The sequence below is a fragment of the Euleptes europaea genome, chromosome 3 (genome assembly GCF_029931775.1).
Source record: "Euleptes europaea isolate rEulEur1 chromosome 3, rEulEur1.hap1, whole genome shotgun sequence".
Classification (NCBI taxonomy): Eukaryota; Metazoa; Chordata; class Lepidosauria; order Squamata; family Sphaerodactylidae; genus Euleptes; species Euleptes europaea.
The window spans coordinates 34,973,699-34,999,186 of NC_079314.1; the positions used below are offsets into that span (position 1 = coordinate 34,973,699).

The 25,488-nt window shown below is 48.8% G+C and overlaps 2 protein-coding genes across 2 annotated transcripts; both read right to left on the reverse strand.

Moving 5' to 3' along the window:
• Positions 1 to 9,500: 9,500 nt before the first annotated feature.
• On the reverse strand, positions 9,501 to 12,823 carry AIRIM (AFG2 interacting ribosome maturation factor). The gene is made up of 4 exons (XM_056846046.1): positions 12,537 to 12,823; positions 11,151 to 11,327; positions 10,472 to 10,590; positions 9,501 to 9,541 (listed from the first exon to the last, which is right to left on the reverse strand). The coding sequence occupies exons 1-4, from the start codon at positions 12,812 to 12,814 to the stop codon at positions 9,501 to 9,503; spliced, it is 615 nt and encodes a 204-aa protein (XP_056702024.1). The 5' UTR covers positions 12,815 to 12,823.
• Positions 12,824 to 20,999: 8,176 nt separating this feature from the next.
• YRDC (yrdC N6-threonylcarbamoyltransferase domain containing) lies at positions 21,000 to 24,153 on the reverse strand. The gene is made up of 6 exons (XM_056846042.1): positions 24,021 to 24,153; positions 23,717 to 23,912; positions 22,806 to 22,920; positions 22,494 to 22,613; positions 21,583 to 21,725; positions 21,000 to 21,095 (listed from the first exon to the last, which is right to left on the reverse strand). Exons 1-6 carry the CDS (start codon positions 24,151 to 24,153, stop codon positions 21,029 to 21,031), a joined length of 774 nt encoding a protein of 257 aa, XP_056702020.1. The 3' UTR covers positions 21,000 to 21,028.
• Between the last annotated feature and the right edge of the window lie 1,335 nt (positions 24,154 to 25,488).

Genomic DNA, 25,488 nt, shown 5'->3' on the forward strand with positions numbered 1-25,488 from the left:
AACAGGCAGTGCTACTCACCAAAGGTTTGGATATAGCAGGGAGATTGCCACAAACAGAAGACTACCTGGAGGTTGGCAACCCTAGGGGACAGACTGTGGCTTAGTAGTTAGGGTTGCCAGGTCCCTCTTCGCCACCGGTGGGAGGTTTTTGGGGCAGAGCCTGAGGAGAGTGGGGTTTGGGGAGGGGCTTCAATGCCATAGAGTCCAATGGCCAAAGCGACCATTTTCTCCAGGGGAACTGATCTCTATTGGCTGGAGATCAGTTGTAACAGCGGGAGATCTTCAGCTATTACCTGAATAAGCTATCTTCTCAATATTATATTGATAACAATGAACAACTGATTGACAGAATGTATATGTATATTATAGCATATTTTCTGATGAAGACCTCGGGTTGAAACTGGGCGTTAATCCGGACCTCTGTAATACACCTTGGACTGTGAAATTTGTATGACCCCAACTTCATATTGTCAGTGCAATCAACAGGATACAACTCCGTGATGCACTTCAACAACAAGGCACCCAAATGTGGCAACCTTGGAAGGATTACTGATGGACAATGACTCCAAAGACACTGGTTCTTAAAAAGAACATTTAACTTTTGTATATAGTTCTATTTGTCTAGCTACATCACTGTATATACTTATTCACTGTATTTGAATACTGCACATAGAATATAGCACTCTTTGCACAGTATGATTTATGTGTTTTGTTGTCTTATGCTGCTGTGTTTGTAAGTTTGTAATTACCTGAAGGTTGGCAACCCTAGCCTGTCCTCTTCGAGTCTGACCAGGACAGCAATAGACTGTTGGTCTCATGGGAGAGGGTTTGCTCTATGACATCTGGGTACAACAGCTGGCCCACCATAGCATGGAGCTCCTTGGCTGTCTCTGGACTCAGCCACCATAGGAGACATGGTTACTAAAGGCAGATCCTTCGGAGAAATCCCTTTGAGTCCTTTCCAAGAAGGCTGGCGAATCAAATGTGGAATGGATTAAGCATGTAAATGAGGGACTGATTTATCTCCTCCTCACATGAAATCTCCTTCCAGTGCCCCCAAATTACTGTATTATTTATAAACTTTAAACCTTCTAAATTAAATATGTGGGAAAACATACACATACGTGGGCTTTCCCTCCCCACTCCCCACAACAAAATATTCTAATCTTAATGCAAACCACGTTGTTTCAAAGGGGATGGAAATCAGTCCTGGAGCAAGCGGATGCAAAAACATTTCTGGGCTGGATGAGCCTCCCCCTCAGTTGCAATTCCTATGCAATGTCTCAGACTTCTTTGTCAGGTTGCCAAGAGCAAGGAGTAGGGTTGCCAGCTCCAAGTTGGAAAATTCCTGGAGATTTGGGGGGGGTGGAGCCTAGGGAGGGTGGGGTTTGGGGAGGGGAGGGGCCTCAATGGGGTATAATGCCATAGAGTCCACCTTCCAATGCAGCTGTTTTCTCCATGGGAACTGATCTCTGTCGTTTAAAGATCAGTTGTAATTCCGGCATATCTCCAGGCCCCGCCTGGAGGTTCAGAACCTTAACAAGGTGTGCCAAGGTCAGGCGTGGGGGCTATCCATTTGAAAGAGCCTCTCTGGATAAACATAGCCTTGTACAATTAATGCAAATCCACGACTGAATTGTCATCGAGATGTGTCTAAAGATTGTGACAATTGTTATAGTGAAATGGCAATTACTGGCTTTTTTTTTTTAAAGCACACACCCCACCCTCTAGGGATGCAGTGGGGGTTGGGGATGCAGAGTAAACGGCACCTGATAGAGGAAAGCACATAAAAAATTGCACAGGGACACTCTGTTGCCAGTGCAAATGCCTCTGCATTTATGGTGGTGCTGATCGGCAACCAGAGAATCCTCACTGTGTGGATGAAGCCCTTACCTATGGCCTCTCCTGCCAATGCATCACATGGACCAGCTACGATCCATTTCATCACTGCATGAACATGGCATGATGCCAGGAGACCGAGGCCTGAAAACCCCCACCAGGTAGAATAGAGTTTCCAGTTCTGGGCTGGGAAATACCTGGAGATTTTGGGGGTGGAGCCTGAAAAAGTCAGGTTTGGGGAGGGAGGGTTGCCAAGTCCCTCTTTGCTACCAGTGGGAGGTTTTGGGGGGTAGAGCCTGAGGAGGGCAGGGTTTGAGGAGGGGAGGGACTACAATGCCATAGTCAAATTGCCAAAGCGGCCATTTTCTCCAGGTGAACTGATCTCTGTCGTCTGGAGATCAGTTGTAATAGTGGGAGATCTCCAGCTATTACCTGGAGGTTGGCAACACTAAGGTAGAAGCACAGCATGGCCAATTCCAGGTTGGGAAATTCCTGGAGATTTAGGAATGGAGGATGGGGAGGGTGGGGGTTTGAGGAGGGAAGGGACCTCAGTTGGGTATAAAGCCATAGCATCCCTCCTCCAGAGAAGCCATTTTCTCCAGGGGAACACATCTCTGTAGTCTGGAAATCAGTTGTAATTCCAGGAGATCTCCAGAACCCACCTGGATGTTGGCAACCCTGTGGAAGCAGCATAGCTCTCTGTGAGTAAGACAATTTACTACTGCGAGCACTCTGGTTTGCTTCAGGGAAATGGCTCCGCAGTTGCAGAACAGCCAGCACATGAATCTGTTTTGCTGAATATTAAGTATCCCCGGAAGCATCACTCTCCTTTCCGCTCTTCATTCCTCCTATGCTGTCTAATTCCCCAAGGGAAAAATAGCCAGTTCCTTGTGGAAGGCCTTCATTTTCAGGTTTGCCGGAGCCTGAGGAGGGCGGGGTTTGGGAAGGGCCTTCAATGCAATAGAGTCCAATTGCCAAAGTTGCCATTTTCTCCAGGTGAACTGATGTCTATCGGCAGGAGATCAGTTAGTGGGAGGTCTCCAGCTACTGCCTGGAGGTTGGCAACCCTATAGTGGATACTGCTCAACACACATCTTGCCCCAAACTTCTCTCCAGAAGGTTGCTGAGTCAGTAAAACCTGCCTATTTGGACCAGGCCCAAAAATGGATGGAAAGTCCATTTGGAGATGTGGCCTGGTGCTTTTGGCCAGTGCCAGTGACAAATAAACTGGAAGAGAAACTGAAGCACTCTCTGAGATGCTGAGTGTACAGCAAAGAAAATAACATTTTGAACACAGAATCTATAGCTTGTCTCCATAAAGCTGTCCAGAATGCATAGATCTCTGCCTTGGATACTCATGTTAAAATAATTTTCACTCTTTTAAGATGAAAAGAAGCTCAAAATTTGGCAGTGCTTGAGCAGCTCATGATGAGATCATCACTTCATCAATAACACTTGGCAATAACAGTTCGGAATACTTACACCACCCCAACCTTCCATTTGGGCCATAAATAACTCTTGGACATGATGTCAGAGAATGCATCAGGCCCGATCATTGCTAACACATGTAAGCCTGGCCAATTGGCTTCCTCTACCTAAGTCAAGCGGGACAGCAGATCTCCCCATAGCTAGTGTGGTGTAGTGGTTAAGAGCAGTGTCCTCCACATGAGCGGTGGAGGCTAATCTGGTGAACTGGATTTGTTTCCCCACTCCTATACATGAAGCCAGCTGGGTGACCTTGGGCTAGTCACAGTTCTCTTCAAGTTCACAGGGTGTCTGTTGTGGGGAGGGGAAGGGAAGGTGATTGTAAGCCGGTTTGATTCTTCCCTCAAGCCTGGGATGGGGAACCTCCGGCCCGGGGGCCATATGCAGCCCCCGAGGGCATATTTTGTGGCCCTCGGGAGCTCCGGGGCCCTACCGCAAAGGCGGGGCGCAGGGCGGCCCTCCCCAAGGGTGTTCCTAGAGCCGCGGCTTACAGGGGAGGTGCGGCACCCTTTGGACCTCCTCTCGCAGACTGTCGGCTATTGGTCGGGGAGAGGGGAGGGGGAGAGACACTTCCCCCAAGGCTGCCCCCTACAGCTGTGGCATGCAAGAACGCCACGGTACATTGTAAGCCCCTCTCGCTGCCTGTCGGCTGTTGAGCAACGAGAGGGGGGGGAAGAGGCCGCCGGATCCCGGCAGCAGAGAATGTATGCAGGAGCCAATCGGGCTTCCGGGGGGGGGGGCTTTTGTGGACACTGGGGGAGGAGGGCATGGAGACTGGGGCCCAGTTGTGCGGAGCTCCATGCGCCGCCGGGTGTGTGTGTGGGCAGGGTAGGCGTGTAGGGTGGGGCAAGGTCGCGCAGGGCCGGTGTGCATGAGTGCGTGTGTGTGTGTGTGTGAGGCTTTTCTCTCTTCCTCTTTTTCTGTCACTCTCCCCCTTTCTCCCTTTTTCTGTCTCTTTGTCTCCCTCCATCCTTTTCGTTCTTTCCCCCCCTTTCCATTTCTTTCTCCCTTTCTCTCTCTTTCTCCCTTTATCTTTCTCTGTTTTCCTTCCTCCCTTGCCGATCGACTGCGGGTTGCGCCCCCCTGGCGCCTCGTTTGCTCGGGCCCACCGCTGGCTGCCCTCCCACCTGGGACGGGGGGAGCAGGGGCGCCCTGCAGGCCTTCTCTGTGTGGCCTCCCCTGGGGTTTCCAACCTCCAGGTGGTGGCTGGAGACCAGGCAACCCTAACCTCCCCCCCCCCGCCGGGAGATCTACACCTGGTATGGCCCCCGAATGATGTTATAAATGTCAAATGGCCCTTGGCAGGAAAAAAGTTCCCCACCCCTGCCTTAAGCAGTAGAGAAAGTCAGCATATAAATTGGTTCTTGTAGGTTATCCGGGCTGTGTGACCGTGGTCTTGGTATTTTCTTTCCTGACGTTTCGCCAGCAGCTGTGGCCGGCATCTTCAGAGGAGTAACGCTGAAGGGCAGTGTCTGCATATAAAAACCAACTCTTCTTCTTCTATTTTCATTTTTTTTAATTTACTTCCTTCATACCCCACTTTTCTCCCTAATGGGGAACCAAACTAACTTATAACATTCTCTTCTTCTCCATTTATCCCCCAGAACCCTGTAAGGTAGGTTAGGCTGAGAGTGTGTGACCGGCCCAAGTTGCACAGCAAGCTTCCATGGCAGATCGGGGATTTGAACCTGGGCTGCCCAGATCTTAGTCTGACACACAAAACACACCATCACACTGGCTCTCTAGCCATTCGTGGGGATGGACAACACAATCCTGAGGTTTGCTCGTTCCCAGTCCATCCACTCATACCCCCTCCTCGTTTCTGTAGTTTTCACGGTCATGGGCCAAATCCCCCTTCCGTATTGGCCGGTGGATGAGCAGGAAGGGTAAGAGAACTGGAATTTCCAAGGCAATTCTGGGGGTGATGGAAGAGAAATTGTGAAGGAATAACCATCTACTGATACTCAGAACTAGACTTACTTTCAAGAAAAAGCAGCTTATGAAGAAGGTTGGTTTTTATATGCCGACTTTCTCTACCACTTAAGGGAGAATCAAACCGGCTTTCAATCACCTTCCCCTCCCCACAACAGACACCCTGTGAGGTAGTTGGGGCTGAGAGAGATGTGACTAGCTCAAGGTCACCCAGCTGGCTTCACGTGTAGGAGTGGGGAATCAAACCTGGTTCTCCAGATCAGAGTCCACCACTCCAAACCACCGCTCTTAACCACTACACCACGCTGGTTCTTGTGGATGGGACTTTGTTCTACCGATTTTTCTGTGCCATGCCTGGAGGGCGAAACATGGTACCTTCTTTGAAGATGCGCTTCTCAGCAGGGAGCTGCACAACTTTGGGCACTACAGAGGAATCAGCTCTCCTCTTACCCCAGCTCATCTGCAGTTACTAATTTGATTATTTGGACGCAAAGTGCAGCAGGTCAGAAGCAGCTCCAGGCCCGAAGAAATACAAAGTCCTCTCTTGCAGGCCTGCAAACGGATTTGTTTTCATGATGCAAGAGCAATCGCCTTCCACTTCGGTCTCTCCAGTTTGGCAGCTGAGTCCTGCTTGCTGAGTGTTTTGCCTGCCTAATAGTTAACATCCTTTCCTTATTAAGCAAAACATTTGAAGTGATTATAGTTTATTTACAACCAAAGTGGGGCTTAAATGAGATTTAATTCCTCTCCTTTCTCCGCTGCTGGGCCTTCCGCCAGTAGACACGCAGCTGCCTTTGGCAAGGGGGAACTGCTGGGAGTGGAGAGCTACAGAAACAAGCCTTATCATATCTCCACCTTGTGGCAGCGAAAGCTCCTTGCACACTAGCGCGAGACATGGAAGCGGGATGCCTCGTGCACACGCCAGCCACCGCTCTCTCCCTCTCTCTCCTACTGGTGCCCTTTTGGGTATGAACATTAACAGAGCAGAGAGGTTCCTCCCCCCCCCCCCCATTCCAGCTCTTCTGATGGGCAGCATGCTAGGTACCCAAGGTTGGGTGAAAAGAAAATTTATATAAGTCTATGTATAAATACTGAAAGTATAATTTATTAGAAGCACTATATAAAAGTTAAAATTATTTAAAAGAATTAAAATAGCACAATGGCATTTCCTGAGGTTGATAACTATAACCACATACCAAATGCGTTTCGGCCTATGGGGCCTTCAACAGTGGTTAATTAAAACCCTTTGTTAAACCTGCACACATTTACAGAAATACATTAATGAATACAAATAGTTCAAACCCAACCAGGCATGTGTATACATTGTAAATTCTATTCCCAATTACTCAAACATCTGGTATAATAGGTTCTTGTTGTAATACTGGTTAGTATAAGTCTCTCAAATACTATGTGTGCAGGTATCAACCTAGTAAAGCAGTGTTTAGGGCCATGGCACACAGCTAACAGATACTGGGGAAGAATGTACCTAGGGCACACCACCGAGATAAGCAGAAGGTTCCTAGCTCCATCTCTGGCAGGATCTCCAGTTAAAAAGCCCTGAAACCTCAGGAGAGCCCCCTCTCTGCCTGAGACCTATCAGTCAGCATAGACAAGGCTTGGCTAGAGAAGGCCCGGAAAAATCAAGGGGTGGGTGGGACTATTTCTCCCCCCCTTAAGGACTTCTTTTCTGGGTTTTTAATCTGTGGGGAAACAGAAAAAATAGAAATCTCGGGTAGCACTGGGGGGAAAAACTTGTGAAATATTTCTCCTTTGAAAGGGGATGCTTTTTAAAGACATGGTTTTACTCACTCAGAATACACAGTATGAAAATTTTCATGTAAGACCATCTACAGCATTAGAGAACAATTCGGGAGTGGTAATAGCTTGGAGGAGGAAGAGGAAGAAGTGTTGGTGCTTATTTATATAATCCAAACATACGCAGCTAACCATTCCAACACCGCAATACAACATAAATAACCAAGAAGATAAGAGAACTAGATAGTTTAGTAATGTTCCTATTAGAACATAAATTGGGCACAACATGTGTCCTTAATTGTCTGAAGATACATAATCCAAACCGATGTTGGTGAAGAGACCTTGAGAGTATGAAGATAGACTTGAAAGTCTGAACACGGAAGTCCAGAATCAGTCCATTTCATTCATGAAAGAACTTCTTCAGTCAGAATATAATGCCAAGCATAGGAGAGACACTATGGTAGCCTTCACATATGCATACCATGAGACAGTTACAATCATATCATTACAATATCATTACAATGCCCAGCATAATGCCCAGGCTCTTAACAGAATCAGTGAGGGTCAACTGAACTTAGTGAGGGCTTGTGAACTTCAGCAGATTATGAGAGGGAGGGCAGGAAGGGATGAGCCAGTGCTCTGCTCTCAGGGCCCTTTCTTACATGCCCAGGGGAATGCCGATCGCCACTATGGGATCAGGAAGGAATTTTCCTCCAGGCCAGATTGGCCAGGGATCCTGGAGGTTTTTTGCCTTCCCCTGGGCATAGAGCAGGGGTCACTGAGGGAGTGGGATGGGGGAGGTAGTTGTGAATTCCCTGTGCTGTGCAGGTGGTTGGACTAGATGGCCCCTGAGGTCCCTTCCAGCTCTAAGTTTCAAAATGTGGGAAGCACAGTACCCTCCATGGCCTCAGCCTTCCTAACCAGTCCCACCTCCATCTTTTCAGGATTCAGTTTCAGCTTGTTCACCTGTAGCCATCTAACCACTGCAGCCAGACACTGGCTCAGGACTGCTACAGCACTGCCAGGCAGTCTGGACACAGGGATACAAAGCGGGGCATCATTGGGAAGTTGATATTGCGGATACATAAACCCGCATGTGGGTCCAGCGGCATCAGCTGGGTGGTCCAGGCCTCGTGAGCCTTCACCAACTTTTCTCAGCTTTATGGACTTGCAGCCAACCTCTTGTTTTGCACAATGAGTTTTCATACTCTGTCCCTCAAGAGAAGCAGTGGGTGTGCGTGCCCACAATTTCACAAATAACAGTGGAATCCAGGCCAAAACAATAGAGAGAACTTTCCTGGGAAAAGGCCTTGTTGTTTTTGTCAAGAGGGGAGAGCAGACACAGTGGGATTCCCACATCCTTCTTCAGGCAGTGCCAAACCTCTGGCATTTTCCTCCAAGCCAACTCTTCATGAAGGTGTAAACAAGAGGGATTGCTTCTTATGAGCCAGGCTGCAGATGCCTCAGAATTTCTATTGACCACAAGCTGCTTTTGCAGTTAAGCTTTGTCTCCACATCCCAGCTTGCTCAGACTTGGGTGTGCGTGGAAAGAGGTTACACCAGAGAGTGCCTCCCCCAGGATCTGGGAAGGGGCCAGGGAGCCCATGGCCAAGAAACTGAACCTTGACTGCAAGGAGGAAGTGACGTCAGCACAGGAAGGGAGAGGCTTGTCAATCAACCAAGACAAAGAAAGCCCTGTGCTGCCTGGTTTCTCCTCTGGACAGGGAGGGAAGAATTGGCTCCCCCCATTACCACCACCTGTTGTGGTGGTGATGATGATGGAAAGTGCCATCAAGTTACAGCTGACTTATGGTGACCCCGTAGGGTTTTCAAGACAAGAGATGTTGGGAGGTGGTTTGCCACTGCCTGCTTCCGCATGGGCTGAGAGAGTTCTGAGAGAACTGTGACTGGCCCAAGGTCACCCAGCAGTAGGGTTGCCAACCTCCAGGTACGAGCTGGAGATCTCCTGCTGTATCAACTGATAGCCAACTGACAGAGATCCGTACACCTGGAGAAGTCCACTTTGGCAACTGGACTCTATGGCATTGAAGTCCCTCCCCTCCCCAAACCCTCAAGGCTAGCGGAACACGAAGTGCTTATCCAGACCCGGGTGGGGGGTTCTTAATCGTTCAGCCCCTTGCTGTGACTTTCATTCCTATCAAGCCCTTCCTCTGCATCCACGGAGCGGCTTTTGGTCAGTTCAAGGAATCAGGAGAGAGGGGACTGGTTGGGAGACACAGCTGAAGAAGAAATACTTCAACGTTCCAGGGGCACAGCATCCATTTTTATTCATGCGGACAGCCTCCCCCTCCCAAATGGTGGCAAGGAGCCCAAGGGCAGCAGCCCGCCACTGCTGCTGCTTTCGCAGGCTGCTCACCCCCCAGCCGCGTCACCTGGCGACGGATCCAGTTTTGTTCATCTTCTGACTGTGGGACAAAAGAGCCCGGGACAAAGGAAAGCTCCCCTGACCATACAGCAGCTGCAGAGCCTCACCCAGCTTCCAGGAAGAAGGAGACTTTCAGTAGCGCATCTGAGGGGGGGAAAAAAGAGCAGAAGGAAGTCCTAGCGAGCTCTGACAGATGCCGGGCCCTTTCCTGAGTGACAGCCGAGCAAGGAAAACCATCAAATCGACGCAGAAAGGATCCAATGGCTGTCAAGCCCCTAATACCCAGAAAGCTGATACAGGGCAGTGATTAAGAGACTGGATCAGAAATCTGATCTCTGCAATGAAGTCTCTCCCAGACTTAGCCCCCCCCCCACACACACACACTTCATGGAGATTATCCTGCCTTGCAGGGCTGTTAACAAACTTATACCGAGCACTTATACTAAGAGAGCCAGCGTGGTGTAGTGGTTAAGAGCGGTGGTTTGGAGCAGTGGATTCTAATCTGGAGAACCGGGTTTGATTCTTCACTCTTCCACACGAGTGGTGGATGCTAATCTGGTGAGCTGGATTTGTTTCCCCGCTCCTACACATGAAGCCAGCTGGGTGACCTTGGGCTAGTCACAGCTCTCTCAGCCCCATCTACCTCACAGGGTGTCTGTTGTGGGGAAGGGAAGGTAAGGTGATTGTAAGCCGGTTTGATTCTTTCTTAATTGGTAAAGAAAGTCGGCATATCAAAACCAACTCTTCTTCTTCTATTCTAGGCATTCTAAACAGCTGTACAGTTTGCTATACAGTCATAGCAGCCTTAATAGCCCTGACTAGCTTGAGATGGCCAAAGCTTAGAATCAAAGCAGGGTTGGCCCTGGTTAGTACTTGGATGGGAGACACACACACTCCAAGGAAAATCAGGGTTGCTATACTGAGGAAGGCAATGGCAAAATCATAACTATTCGGGATAGGCAGGAGTAAGTCTTCCACGTTTGGGGGGCAGTTTCTCTCTAACACTCAGATTCTGGGGTCCCACACTACCCTCCTCACCCCCAAAGGCAAGCTTGTCCTCATGGCTATAGTTACCTTCTACCACAGTGTGGAGGCTGCGCTGCAGCACCTGCTCCCAGGCCTCTGGAAGAGCCCGCATCTTGGTTAAGTCTTCATATGTGACCTGGAGGAGCAGTATCTTGACCTCCAGGTAGCTTTTCCAGGAGTTAAGGACAGTAGAGAAGAAAGAGCCTAGGGAGGCTGGGACATAGGAAGCATTGCACTCATGCCCTGAACAAATCAGAGGGACAAACAGAGCAGGCAGGGAGAGACTGGGTGGAGCCATCAAGAAGCGCTGAATCCTGCCGCTGCTGAAGGGAAGATTATTCCGCCTCCCGCTTACTTTCTCGACTCGTGAAGGGTGAACAGCGGAGAAAGGGCCCACGGGTCATTGGCACAGCGCATACATTGCATGCAAATGGCTCCAGTTTCAAACACCTCTGGTAAAAAGCCGGTGCTGGGAAGGGCCTTTCTCTGCCCCAGACCCTGGCAAACTGCAGCCATTCAAAGCAGACGATACTGGGCTAGAATCGCCTTTTCAAACTGCTGCAGATGTGCCTGTCAGGAAGGTCCTGAGGGGCCTGCAGCTCCCCGTGCCTCCCCGCCAGCACTTGACATAATCTACAGTCTCTCAGCACAGGACAGATGTTGTTTCCTTTTCCCTGTATGGTCTGGCTCCAGAGATCATCAGGGGCAGAACTCTTCCAAAGGATGCATGCCACGATAAAACCCTTCCACATCCAGCAGCCACTCTAACATATCTGCCAACGACGGGCAAAGCACAGAGCGCCGGAAAGCCCTCTCCTGACACAGGTCTTCTTGCTGCTCATACAGCTGGAAAACAGAGGTCGAGTGAACACCAACTGCATCCCGCACTTTTTGCAGCTCAAGTCTGTATACAAAACAGAGAACACATCATAACAATGCAGCTATATGGATTAACTCTGGACATCACAGGAAGTTCCTACAATCACATGCACATTCCCCCCTCCTCCAAATCTGTATGTGCAAGTTCAATTTGGGATGAGTGTCATTTCCTGGGCAAGTCCAGCTGACCCTCTATGAGCAATCCTTTCTAGCATTCCTCAAGGACATTCCATGCAGAACATGGAAGCTAAGCGATGCTGGCTATGGTCAGTACTTGGACAGGAGACCGGAGAGGAAGTCCAGGGTTGCTACACGGAGTAAACAATGGCAAACCATGAGTCAGATACACGTTGACAGCATCTTGATATTTCTTTACACAACACAGAGTTAAACTGTGGAACTCCCTGCCCCAGGATGTGGTGATGGCTGCCAACCTGGAAGGCTTTAAGAGGGGAGTTGACATGTTCATGGAAGAGAGTATTCATGGCTACTAGTAAAAATGGATACTAGTCATGATGCATACCTATTCTCTCAAGAATCAGAGGAGCATACCTATTATATTAGGTGCTGTGAAACACAGGCAGGATGGTGCTGCTGTAGTTGTCTTGTTTGTGGGCTTCCTAGAGGCACCTGGTTGGCCACTGTGTGAACAGATTGTTGGACCTTATGGGCCTTGGTCTGATCTAGCATGGCTTTTCTTATGTTCAGTTTCCACCACCACACTGAGTCTGTGTTGATTCATGAGTTTCCCCCCTTCCCCGCCCAGCAAATGGGACTCAGATTAACATTGGACTCCCAGCCTGGTTGATTTTGGCTGGAATGCCCTATGGATTGGGTCACCATGAGTTAGGTGCAACTCAAAGGCACATTCTTCTTTTTCAAGGAAAAATAAGTCAGCACTTTTGAAATAACTCAGTGTATTGTAATGGGCTTGGACAGCTCACCTATGAAATACTAGACCCTTGCTCACAGGGTGGCCCTTGCTCAGTAAATTGCTTCATGGGGCTCTCTGCTGAGATTCCTAAAAACAATGAAAACCGCTGTGCAAAAATTACTCAGATTTACTTTAATACTGCCACAGTGGTTTACGTTGAAAAAACCAATAGTAACTAAATAGTTCACGATGACAGTAAAATTGGTGACTTTCAGGAATTGAGTAACCCTTCTGATAAATGCGCACCAGCCACTGAAATCCCCCACCTTGCACTCCACACCACACCACAGGTAGTCTTACAGTTTCTCCCATAGCTCCTCCAGCAAAGCTTCCGCTGCACGTTGCTGGCGGCATCTGAGTCTCTCTGGTAGACTTGGGAAGTCTTGCAGCGGGGTATTGGCAAAGGCCACTTTCTGGGATGCCTGCATCTGCTCTGCCAGATTGCTCAGGGAACCCAGAAGAGGCGTGCACCCAGCCAGCACGCTCTTCCAGGTCTCATGCTGCTCCTGGAGGGCGCGGAAACACCTCTGCAGGGAGGAGCGTAGGGTGTGCGGGAGAGAAGAGTCTTCTGGGGCCATCCTAGGGGCAAACAAACAGAACTGGGGCTGAAATGAGCCACATGCAGGAAGCTCCGCGGTCACCGGCTAGTGCACATGTCCCTTGACTCCGGCTTCTCCCACACCTAAAGTCAGATAATGCAGCTCCCCTTGGCAAGGAATGGTTTTTCACATTTGTTTGATGCACTCCAGACACGTTTAGAGGATTTGTACAGTGGAGGTGATGACTAAGTTGCTGGTTATGATAGCAGAGGAATGTGCAAGTTGAGTTTTTCTAGATTTAAAAAGGTAAAGGTCCCCTGTGCAAGCACCAGGTCATTCCTGACCCATGGGGTGACATCACATCCCGACGTTTACTAGGCAGACTTTGTTTATGGGGTGGTTTGCCAGTGCCTTCCCCAGTCATCTTCCCTTTACCCCCAGCAAGCTGGGTACTCGTTTTACCGACCTCGGAAGGATGCAAGGCTGAGTCGACCTTGAGCCAGCTACCTGAAACCGACTTCCGTCAGGATCGAACTCAGGTCGTGAGCAGAGCCTTGACTGCAGTACTGCAGCTTAGCACTCTGCGCCACGGGGCTCCTTTTTTCTAGATTTAGTTTGATATTAAGCCCATCTTCTTCTGAATTACATTTTTGTTTCCACCAATTTCTATGGGAAACATTTCCACATTGGACTCTGTTTCCTATTCAGCTGGGATTCTTTTTGCAAAGATGATGCCCCCGACCAGCAGATGCTGCCTGTCAAATTTTAGACAGATAGCACAAAGAGCTATATTTTAAAATTACGAATCTGATTCGCAAGGCAGGCACAGAAAAGCATTTGGCAACCCAAGAAATCAGGCAGAACTGGCCATTGGGAGCCTCAAGACAAGGCAGGCATAGGCATTGTTTGCATCTTGTGGAAAAAAACAGGCAGCCTTACACAGCTGGCATTTGGGCATCCAAAACAGAGAAGGCAGCATTAAAGACAACCTGCTTGCATCCCTGGAAGACACTGGCAGCACAGCAGGCTCATTAAATTCTGCTTTACAGACAGAGGAAAACTCAGCTTGCATGCACTGACAAACAGGAAACAGCATCATCTCTCCTTTATGATTCTCCAACTGAATATATAATTTTACATCCTTTACCATATGTAAAAACCAAGAACCAGGAAGAGAGAAAGCAGAGGCTGGCACCTGGGACTCCTCTGTGATTTTAACATGACACATGAAGCTTATAGCAGGCAAGCCTGCATTGGCTAGTCTGATAATGATTATACCTGTACATACTGTAATACAGACACAACATATTTTCAATGATATATTTGTGGTTTAAATGTGACTAGTTTTGCCCACGATAATTATGCAAAGTATTTTTATTGTTATGAAGTTTTATTCAATATCCACATATATTGCTAGTCCTATTAAGGCTGTATGAGATGGTTTGTCAACATAACGTATCTTTTGTTTACTAAAGGCAGCAGCCTGGCCAAGCTAACTCCTCCAGCAACTCAGGCATCAGCCTTGAACAGCATGGACTTCTAGCATGGAGAACATCCTGGCCAAGTTTTACCGTATTCGTCCCTTCTGCTCCCCGGATACCAACAGTTCGCTGGAGGGGAATGACTAAAAAGCACTTTACTGGGGCTATGGCACCATCCAACCGCCTGCACGAAATGGCAGCTCTTCTCACCACTGTTGCCATAGAAGCCTCTACTATAACAGGTCACTATCCTGCGGAAACATAGCACTAACTGGGGGTGGGGGGGATGGGTGTTGCGAGATCTGCTGATCGGACAGCAGACGGTTTGCTCCCCTTCTGCCTCTCCTGTGCCTTAAGCTGTGCCCGCTGATGTACCCAATGGCTGAGAAAATGCAAGAGCAGCCTATGATTCAAGCAGAAAATCTCCTAGGTCATTTATGCAGGATTGAATCTGCTCCTCGCTCAATGCTGATTTTTAAAATCTGACCTTTAGAATGACTATTCACGGTCCGATGCAAGAGGAGAAAGTCAAACAAATTCCACCCCCCACTCGCCTGCTCCTTCGTTCCTTCGTTCGCATAGCCATTACCAATCGTCGTTTGCATAGCTAACCCCCTCGGCTGTGATTCTTCATGCTTGCTTGAGTGGATGCTTCAAGGCATGGGCGGAGCAAATACAAAAGGTCGCGTTAAAGGGACTCTTAAGACATGCGAAGCTGGTACGCACTGGCTTCCCAGTGACTTCTAGAATGACGGTTCAGAGTGAAGAACTAAAAAATATATATGCAGGGCACTTCAGCCTGGAATGTGCTGCTCATTACCAAGCATAAACGGCCCTACAGTCATCGCGGGACGAGGTGTGTGTTTGGATGTTGGGTTGAACTTCCGTGCTGAACGGTGAAAACACTGGAGCCTCCCACGGTGCATTCGACGCATTACAAGTCGACCGGGGACGGAGGTATCCTGTTAAAGGTTCAGTGCGGCGCTCCTCCCAACTCCGCGGACTCGCAGCACTCCGATGGGAGGTTTGGGGCTTGGATTTGCCTCTCTCTAGATGCCCATTCTCCCCATCCAAATTCTCAAAACTCAACAATAAGCCCCCAGTAGTAGAAAAGGGCAAGAGTCCAGTTGCACCTTAAAGACTAACAAGAATATTTTCTGGTAGGGTATGAGCTTTCGTGAGCCACAGCTCACTTCTTCAGATACAGCTAGAATGTGAATCCATCTGTCTTAAAGACAGATGGATTCACATTCTAGCTGTATCTGAAGAAGTCTTAAAGACAGATGGATTCACATTCTAGCTGTATCTGAAGAAGTGAGCTGTGGCTCACGAAAGCTCATACCCTGCCAGAAAATACTCTTGTTAGTCTTTAAGGTGCTACTGGACTCTTGCCCTTTTCTACCACTGCAGACAGACTAACACGGCTACCCACTGTGAATAAGCCCCCAGGATGGGGGGAAATGGGCATCTAGAGAGAGGCAAATCCAAGCCCCAAACCTCCCGTGCACAAATGTCACGAGAAGGGGCGCGAAGGGGGCTGAAACCGCGGCAGCGCTCCAAGACCCGCCTGAAAGGACCCCTCGCCTCACCTGCCGACACCCTCACCGCCCGGCGCCCCGCGAAGCCCAACACGCGGACACCACTTCCGGCGCCGCAGTCATTACAGACTTCCGGCGGGACCAGAGAGCGAGGCGCAGGCCTAGAGCGCCTCGCCCCTTCTTCGCGACCAACCGTCGTCGGCGGCCGTAGACCTTGCCTTCCCTCCAGCCCGCTCTCCTGGCGGTTGCCGGGCCAGCCCCTGCCCGGCGCCTTGACGGCCCCCGCGACCCGGCAGTGCTAGAGGAGCACACAGACCAGCGGAGAGCGGCCGCCATCCCTAAGGCGGTCTCGCGCGCCCGGGAACAGCCTCGGTTCGGAAGCCTAAAGACGCGTTCACAGTGGGCAGCCGCGTTAGTCTGCCTGCAGTGGTAGAAAAGGGCAAGAGTCCAGTAGCACCTTCAAGACTAACAAGAATATTTTCTGGCAGGGTATGAGCTTTCGTGAGCCACAGCTCACTTCTTCAGATACCTGGTGAAGAAGTGAGCTGTGGCTCACGAAAGCTCATACCCTACCAGAAAATATTTTTAAGTCAAGTCTTTAAGGTGCTACTGGACTCTTGCCCCTTTCTAAAAATGCGTTGTTAGCGGCCGGGAGGGTTCCTTCTCTTTTCGAACTTTTATTTTTTGGGGTGGGGGTGGGGGTGTGTGTGACATGCAGCCTGATGAAGAGTTCTGGCAAACTCGCAACGTTTTGTGTTGTTTGGTTGGTGATAATAACCGGGTTGTAGAACGGAGTGGTATAGCCCGATCTTGGAAGCCAAGTAGGGTTGGCACTTGGGTGGAAGACTGCCAAGGAGGAATCAGCAGAAGAAGGCGGTGACAAACCACCACTACTTCTCACTTGTCTTGGAAGCCTCCTGCTGGTCAGTTGTGACTTTAGGACACGTGTGTGTGTGTTGGGTGTAAAGTGCCCTCAAGTCGCAGCTGACTTATGGTGACCCCTTTTGGGGGTTTTCATAGCAAGAGACTAACAGAGGTGGTTTGCCAGTGCCTTCCTCTGCACAGCAACCCTGGTCTTCCTTGGTGGTCTCCCATCCAAATACTAACCAGGGCTGACCCTGTTTAGCTGATGAGATCAAGCTAGCCTGGGCCATCCAGGTCAGGGCAGGCCAGGTTAGGACACGTGTAATACATAATAAAAGGTATTGTGTCCTAGATTTTTTGGGTTCAGGACCACTGCTCCTGACTCTTGCACAGCTTTGTGCCTGCTGGGCATCTGCTGCATGGGACAACTTTCAGGAATATTCATTTCAGCCTAGTGGGGGTAATTGAGCCCCTGAACAGCCCCCCCCCACCAGTCAGAGCCCCTCATCTGTCTCTTAAGTGCTAATAACAAAGTGAAGAAGGAAGAAATGGTGATTACACTGAAGAGGGGAGCACTGGTGCCTTGAGAGGCTGAGCTTGTGAACCACCGTGGTACCTGTGCAACTAATATGCTTCTGCTTACTTTGACTCATGCCAGCTGCCTCATAGGAGACAAAAAGAGCTCCTTTCCCTCAACAGATACATTAATAGCTGAGGGATGAATCCCCTGCTTATAACTGTGGCAAACCAGATAGCTGCTGCAGGGGAAAACACTCACAAAAGTCCAGTGGTACTTTAAAGACGTAATAACATTCATTCCAGGGTGAGCTTTCATGAGTCAGAGCTACTTCCTCTGATACAATGGGAAGAAATAAAATAATTGTCTTCATTTTTACACAGAAAAGAACAGGAGGGGGAAAGAGGAAGGAATTGAGCAGAGTTGCCTGGCCTATGGAGGTGTGCAGGGTTCGATTTTTATCCCCCACACTATTTAATATCTACATGAACCACTGGGAGAGGTCATCAGGAGGTTTGGGTTGCAGTGTGGAGGACACCCAGCTAATCTCTCCCCCCCTCCCATTTTCAAGGAAGCTGCTGATGTTCTAAACTGGTGCTTGAAGTCAGTAATAGGTTGGATGAGGGTGAACAAACTGAAACTTAATCCTGACAAGACAGAGGTGCTTTGGGCTAGTAGAAAAGCAGACCAGGGACCTCTGATCTCCTGTCTTGGATGGGGTTACACTCCCCTTGAAAAGCAGATTGGGAGTGCTGCTGTGGTTAGGATTGCTTTCGCCCAGCCTCAGTGGATGTTCCACCTGCATTTGTTTCTGGCTCAGTCTGATCTAGCCACAGTGACATGCCTTAGTTATATCTAGACTGGATTGTTGCAATGCACTCTCCTTGGGGCTACCCTTGAAGTGTGTTCAGAAGCTGCATCTTGGCAGAATGCTGTAGCTAGACTGCTGGTTGGGGCCAGTTACCGGGATCATGTGACCCCAATACTGTAGCGATTACATTGGCTTCTGATCTGCTCACGAGCCTTTAAAGCCCTATATGACTTGGGACTGGGATATTCGAAGGACTGCCTTCTATAAGTTCCTGCTTGGGAACTAAGATCACAGGGAGAAGCCCTCATGACTGTTCCATTGACCAAGTAAGCTCATCTTGTAGGTACATGAGAGAGGTCCTTTTCAGTGGCAGCATCATAATTATGGAACAACCTCCCCAGGGACCTTTAGGAGGCAGCTGGAAATGGTTTTATTTGTGATAGCATCTGATTCGTTTCAGTTCTTCTGCTTAGTGGCAGTTTTAAATTGTTGATTTTAAATTGATGGTTTTAATGTATTTTACTGTGTTTTGTTGTTTGCACTGTAAGTCATCTCGAGTTCCTGTAAGGTAGAAAATCAACTAATAAATATTTTAAACAAATAAAAAAAATCAGGTGCCATGCTATATATACTGGAGGATTGAGCTACTTGGGTAGTTTAATGGATAATGAGAAGCCAGAGGTTCTGGCTTCCCTCACAATGTGGTAAAGATAACAGTGCAATAAATTTAGGTTACAGAAACTAAGGAAGGTGAAGATCATGATGGGTAGCCATGTTAGTCTGTCTCTAGCAGTAGAAGAGCAAGAGCCCAGTAGCACTTTAAAGAATATCAAAATTTCTGGCAGGGTCTGAGCTTTTGAGAGTCACAGCTCACTTCTTCAGATACAGTGTATCTGTATCTTCCTCAGATACAGTGTATCAGTGTATCTGAAGAAGTGAGCTGTGACTCATGAAAGCTCATACCCTGCCAGAAATTTTGTTAGTCTTTAAGGTGCTACTGGACTCTTGCTGTTTTCTACTAATTAAGGAGAAGGCAGTGTGAAGATTAAAACATTCCCATATTCTGGAAAAGTACACACCTTGCAGCCAAAGAAATGACTTAGTCAGAAGGAAGGGACAAGTCTCTGTTTGTGCTTGGGGGAGTCAAGGATTCAGAATGATAAACCAGCTTCCAGCATAAAAATCTGTGATTCCTCAAACCTCTGTAGCCCTCCAAAGCTTGTTCTCCTGACCTAGATCCAAGTCTTGTTTGTGGGCTTTGTAGAGGCACCTGGTTGGCCACAGTGTGAACGGACTTGATGGGCCTTAATCTGGTCCAGCATGGCTTTTCTTATGTTCTTATGCACACCAGGATGAATACTGGGCAGCTGTTAGGCACATACAGTCAGGTGTGCTTGCTTTATCAACAATTTCTAGGCATCATCCTAGAGCCTCATCATTCAATGCCAGATCAAATTTCAGCACTGCTTAGTCCCGGACAGCACCTCTGAAATAACCCTTCCTGCAGTTTCCTCTTCTCATCTGCCCATACTAGAGGCATTTCATTTGCAATTTCACAGGCAGGAAGTGAACGCCAAGGACAGTCGCAGAAATCTTAGGCATTAAGAAAGCCAAGCAGGAAAGAATAATCAACTGCATCAGAGGCAGTCAGAGAGGCCAAGGGGATGAGAATAGAATACAGACCGGATTTGTCAGTAGTTTTGATGGATTCAGCATCAGTGCAGTGAAGGGGATGAAAGTTAGTTACTAAAGGCTTGAGAGAAACTTGAGAGAATAAGCAATGGCGTAGCCAACGTGGCATAATGGTTAAGAGTGGTGGAATCTAATCTGGAGAAATGGGTTTAATTCCCCCACTCCTCCACATGAGGGACAGACTCTAATCTGGAGAACCGGGTTTGATTCCCCACTCCACATAAAGCCTGCTGGGTGACCTTGGGTTAGTCACAGTTCTCTCTGAACTCTCTCAGCTCCACCTACCTCACAAGGTGTCTGTGTGGGGAGGGGAAGGCGATTGTAAGCCACTTTGAGACTCCTTACAGGTAGAGAAAATCGGGGTATAAAAACCAACTCTTCCTCTTCAATAAGCTCTAGGATATTGCAGGGAAACTGAACAGGGAGGATAGATTAGGGATGACTTTTGGAAAATTGAGGAAAACAATGGCATGAGTGAACATGGTATGGAAGGACCCAAAGGAGACGGCAGTCAGGAGGATCCAAGGGAGTACATGGAGGGGTGGAATGAGGGCATCAGGAGAGTTCACTGATTGGGTGAGAAGAGGGAACCACCTTAGCTGTGGATTTCTGGCACTCAGCTCCAACCTGGTGAAGCTGGGGTTTGATTAATGGCAAAGGAAAAAAGATCAGCAAAAGCTGCATGTCACACCTACTTGATTCAGAGCTTTAACCTCCCCCACCCCCAAGGGGCCACGTAGCTGGAAGAATGTAGGCAGAGGCAACGTTCTGCACAAAGTTTCCATTTTAATTACACTGGGCTGAATGCAGCCTATTACATGCTATGGACCACATCTGCTCAGCAGAGGTGGGGTTAAAATCAGATTGGTCCCTAACTGCCATATTCCCAACCCACCTTCCAGTTCCTTGCATCTCTCCAGGTTGCCCCCAAATTCACACCACATGCCCAAGGAAACAGTCAATAAAAAAGGCTTCTGACAGACTCCCTCAACCTTTGGTTCACAAAAATCACCAGTTTTATCAGTGGAGAGAACTGACCTATCATCGGAGAGAACTGACCATCTCATGCTGAAGAATTCTTCCATTTTAGTTGTGTCCAGTCCTAAGAACTCTGCATTTCCAAGGGGTCATATTACCTATGGGGTCACCACCTGTCACAAAAAGAGCAGATTTCTAAGCTGTCAGGAGACATGGGAGTTAGTGGAGGGGGGTGGAGAGAAAGTTCCTTTTTTACCAAACAGCTTCTGCCTGGGCAGAATTAAACCCCTTGTGCCTTCATAAACAAGTCCCCTGACAGTGGTTTCCTGGAGAGCCACAGAGTACTCAGTTGCACACATCATGTGTATTTTATCAACTAGGTGACTCAGCTGTCAAACCATGCTTCTTTTCCAGGACTTCAACAGTCTGGGTAAGTGCACTGTGGAAAAACAAAGAGAAAGAGAGAAGGGGGCGAAAACTGAGTAACCTTAGTTTCTTGTCAGTATTTCTGAATGCAGACAGCACTAATCTTGTGCTAAATTCTGATCTCAGTGGAAATCTGAACCCAGGACTCCCAAGTCTATGCTGAGGGAGCAAGCTAGAGGGAAGGGTGCAAGATGTGCCTCAGTTAAGATGACTTTCCACAATACAGGCAAGAGAAAACACAGTGGTTTGTAAGCAATCATTTCAGACTGCCCACTTGGGCTCCAATATTCCGGGGGGCTGCACAATTCCACCCTCTTCGCTTGCAGGGCAAGGAGCTAGAAAACAGTCTGTAAGGCCTCCAAAAAACAATGCAAGAGAAAAGGGCCGTACCAAAGATACAGCAAAGATCAATCAATAAAGCACTGGGGAAAAGAATTGCACTTTTTTTTGTCCTTGGCTTCAAAAGGCAACTTATGAGCACAAGCTCTGGGAGGCCTTACCAGCCTGGACGAATGACCTTGAACTTGCCAGGGACAGAGAGATCGACCACTGTAGAGCCCAGACGGCACTCCGGTCTCTGCAGGTCCCCAATCGGGCCTCCATCTACCACCAGTGCTAGATGAGGCCAAAGCTCTTGGAATTCCTGGAAGGAAGAGGTGCAGAGTACAGGTTGAGAAGGATAAAGAACTGACAAAGGGAACAGAAATATCAATTTGGAAGAGTATCCATCCCTTCTCAGGAGCTCAACATGGGACAGAAGAGAGACCCGTCCTGCACTTACAGACACAACCCTTTTGGAAATTTTGAAGCCTTGAGAAAAAGGCAAGATCCCACCCCCCATGGAAGTTTACAAAAAACCCTGAAATATATGCAATACTGAGGTTACCAAACCTGTATTTACTATACTGTGTTATACTGTGTAAACGCATCACTTATTTGTTGCTTAACATTATAAAACTGAACTATGTGACCATTTACTTGAGTGTAAATAAGTTTTCCACAACTATAATTATCAATAGTGGAGAGAGAGTGTGCACTGCATACACATTTTAATTTCTGCCATCTAAGGGGTATGAAAAAAATAAAAGCTAAAAATTTTTTAGATTTCTTAGAGAATGAAAAAGTTTAATAGACTGAATTCTGGGCAAACTTAGTTACAGATAAACAATAAGTGTCGTAAACACGTCACATGTCTATGACACACACAGGGATTAATGTTCCCTGATGCTGTACATTTGATACATATCTTCATCCTACATTTTATGAGATCTTTGCTCGTTCCCTCCCCCCAAAAGAGAGTGTGTTGGAGGTTGTTTTTTTTTTAACTTCTCCTGCAAACTTCCTCTCCTCTGGGTCTTCCCCTTTCTCTTTGCACCCTCAGCCCCTCCCTAGGACTTCAGAAGGCCCTTACCGTGACTGCCAGGCTGCTTCCCTGGGCACTGATGTTTGCGCTTGTTAAAGCCAAGGGGGTGCCACACATCCTGGCCAGCTCCTTGACGAACCAGTAATCAGGGACACGGACACCAACCAGCTGTGAGGGAAGAGGAAGATGCGTTCACAGCCAAGACTCTCAGGAGCATCCACACACTAGAACTTTCAAGGGCTGTGCCCCATTATCCCACCCTGCCAAGCAGGCTAACATGCTAGTTCGCCTAGTAGTTCCATGTCAGTTATTATTTGACTCAGCCAGATCTGAAGGATCCAATAATAAACTGAGACTCACAGGTGTGAAGGGGTTGAGGTCCGGGTTGAGGGCCTGGGAGCGCTCTAGAACTAGTGTAACAGGCCCTGGCAGAAGATCGTGAAGGAGCTGATCAGGCACGGCCACCTTACAGTACCTGCCAGAGGAAAGAAAAGGGGCTTAGCCAGCGGGAAGAGAGGAAGAAGAAACGAGGGTAGGGATACCAACCTCCAAGTATGGCCTGGAGATCTCCCTGAGTTACAACTAATCTCCAGCCTACACGGATCAGTTTCTCTGGAGGCAAAGGTAAGCTTTAGAAGCTGGACTCCAAGTAGGGTTGCCAGCTCTGGGTTGGGAAATAGCTGGAGATTTCTGGGGTGGAGAATGAGGAAGACGGGGTTTGGGGAGGGACTTCAATGCCATAGAGTCCAATGGCCAAAGCGGCCATTTTCTCCAAGGGAACTGATTTCTATCGGCTGGAGATCGGTTGTAACAGCAGCTCTCCAGCTAGTACCTGGAGGTTGGGGGAGAAATAGACACCGCTGTACTAATATCGGGAGGATGAGGAACTCAGTACCGGAGCGAAGTGTATACAAAGTGCAAAAAACTTTCCTCGTTGAAAATCCTTTGGATACCACTTCTCCTACAATTGAGAGAGACTCTATGAACATTAGCTGTGTCATTTTGACACTTCTTCCACCTTGTACAGTCACGTTGTTTGTCTTAGCTTGTGTGTTTCAGCTTTGTAGTATATATAGCGTGTACAGCTGTACTGTTATGTCAATTTGGCAGCTTATAAAGTTTTTTGCACTTGGTACACACTTCGCTCCTGTACTGAGTACCTGGAGGTTGGCAACCCTAACTCCAAGGCATGACATCCCTGCTGAGCTCTTTCCCCCAACACCCCCCGCCCCAAGAGTTGGCAACCCCATCTGCGAGCCACCCGTCCCCACCTGTGCACCTGGCCCACGTCGGCTAGGCAGATGGCCAGCGGCTTGGCGCCGTCGCGCGCCTTCAGCCGGTAGACGGCCCGCAGCGCGCGCGAGTCCTGCGCCAGGCAGGCGATGCCGTAGACGGTGTCGGTGGGCACGGCCACCAGGCCCCCCTCGCGCAGGGCGGCGGCGGCGGCAGACAGGGCGCGCTCCCGGCCTGGAGGAGGCAGAACGAGAGAGGGAGCCGGTCGGACGCCGAACAACCCCCCTCCCCACACCGGGGGGAAGGAAACGGCAAGCCCGCCCGCAGGTCCCTCTCACCAACCTTGCGCGCTCGGCCCGGCCAGCGGAAGGAGGGGAATGGCGGCGGCTGCCGCAGAGCCGCCCCGGGCGGCCCCCTCGCCGCTCACCGCGCCTGCCAGCGCCCGCACGGCCCGGCACCTCACGCTGCCCAGCATGCGGACACCACTTCCGGCACCGAACACCTGCCCAGCATGCGAACACTACTTCCGGCACCGAACGCCGACGCACTTCCGGCGAGACCAACCGCGGACGCTGGCCTAGAACGCTCCCCCAGCGTGCTCCAAGCAGGCGAAGCAACAGCCACGCCGCCCTTACTCGCCCCCGATTTGCCAGAAATGACCCCCCAAAGTCACCAGGTTTAAATAAGCGTTTAATTAGGATTCCATTCGTATTAATATTGCTCTCAATTTTTTTTTAAAAAAAAATAATTTTCACTTCCTTGCAGGTATTTCAAAGTACAATATTAATGTTTTATACAAAATCGAGTAGTTTTAAGCAAACACTGTTATTTCACATTTTACATTCTTCAAAAATACAAATTCATGTTTACACTTCTGGGGGTTCGGGAGAGAGACTCTTCCTTTGGAAGTACTGTACCTGTAACTAACATCTTCACATCACTCAATGCAAGGACATTTGTTCCCATGTTCAGAGTTAAATTAAGTTTGTTTAAACACAATACACACAACTCCTGAGAGAAGCTGACCTCAAATCATCTCCATTTCTAGTGACTGTCTGGAGATGCAGTCAGCAGGAGACTAAATTCTGGGCCTCTTTGTCAGGGAGGGAGCCAGAGATGTGCTGTTTACAGGCCACCCACTTAGATCCAGGCTGGAAGTGGGTAAGTCCTCTTGCAAGGTATCTGATGGATTTGGGGAGTCCCCAGTTCCCCTACTCTAGAAATAAGGGATTTTCTTCCCCAATTTTGCCCTCCATTTTATACTTCTGGGGGTTGGGGATAACAACCACAGTCTTTCCCCTGCTCAGTGGGAACAGACAAATCCGTGACTGTTTTCCAAGGGCAAAGCAACCTCTCTCTTCTGGTGTGCCCCAAGCTATGCAAAAAGGAAAAGCCAAAATCCTCTCTAAGGCACTGCATCAAGCCTTAGCACCACTCTCCAGATTTTCTAGCCGGCGCTGGAGAGAACGGCAGCTCCTCTTTCCCTGCATAAAGAGCTTCAATATCTCAGCAGATAGAAAAAGACAATAGGGCAAAGCAAAGAAAGGAGCCATTTCAGTTAATAGACAGCCCTGTCCTCCCATCAGAAGATCTTCCTGGGCTTTTCTGGGGAAGACTGAAGGAGGGGAGCAAATAGCAAAACAAGGGGGGAGTGTTAAGTAGAACCTTGAAAGTGTCCCCTGCATAGAAACCTTTCCTTCTTTTTTCCTTTGGCCAGCGTGCACACCACTAAAATAGTTTTCACAAATGAGCACACGTTGACCCACGTGCCCCACATAACTATCCAGTTTCCTTGGCATTTCGCAGTGCA

Excerpts from the sequence above, each read along its gene's own strand:
- YRDC (XM_056846042.1), bottom strand. The coding sequence starts at position 24,153 with ATGCTGGGCAGCGTGAGGTGCCGGGCCGTGCGGGCGCTGGCAGGCGCG. Across the intron at positions 22,921-23,716 it reads GACGTGGGCCAGGTGCACAG|GTACTGTAAGGTGGCCGTGC; the intron begins GTGGGGACGGGT and ends TTCCTCTGGCAG. Across the intron at positions 22,614-22,805 it reads ACCTCAACCCCTTCACACCT|CTGGTTGGTGTCCGTGTCCC; the intron begins GTGAGTCTCAGT and ends CTTCCCTCACAG.
- AIRIM (XM_056846046.1), bottom strand. The coding sequence starts at position 12,814 with ATGGCCCCAGAAGACTCTTCTCTCCCGCACACCCTACGCTCCTCCCTG. Across the intron at positions 10,591-11,150 it reads GAAGGGTTTTATCGTGGCAT|CTACCTGGAGGTCAAGATAC; the intron begins GCATCCTTTGGA and ends CTCCTGGAAAAG. Across the intron at positions 9,542-10,471 it reads CCTCCACACTGTGGTAGAAG|ATGCGCTACTGAAAGTCTCC; the intron begins GTAACTATAGCC and ends TCCCCCCCTCAG.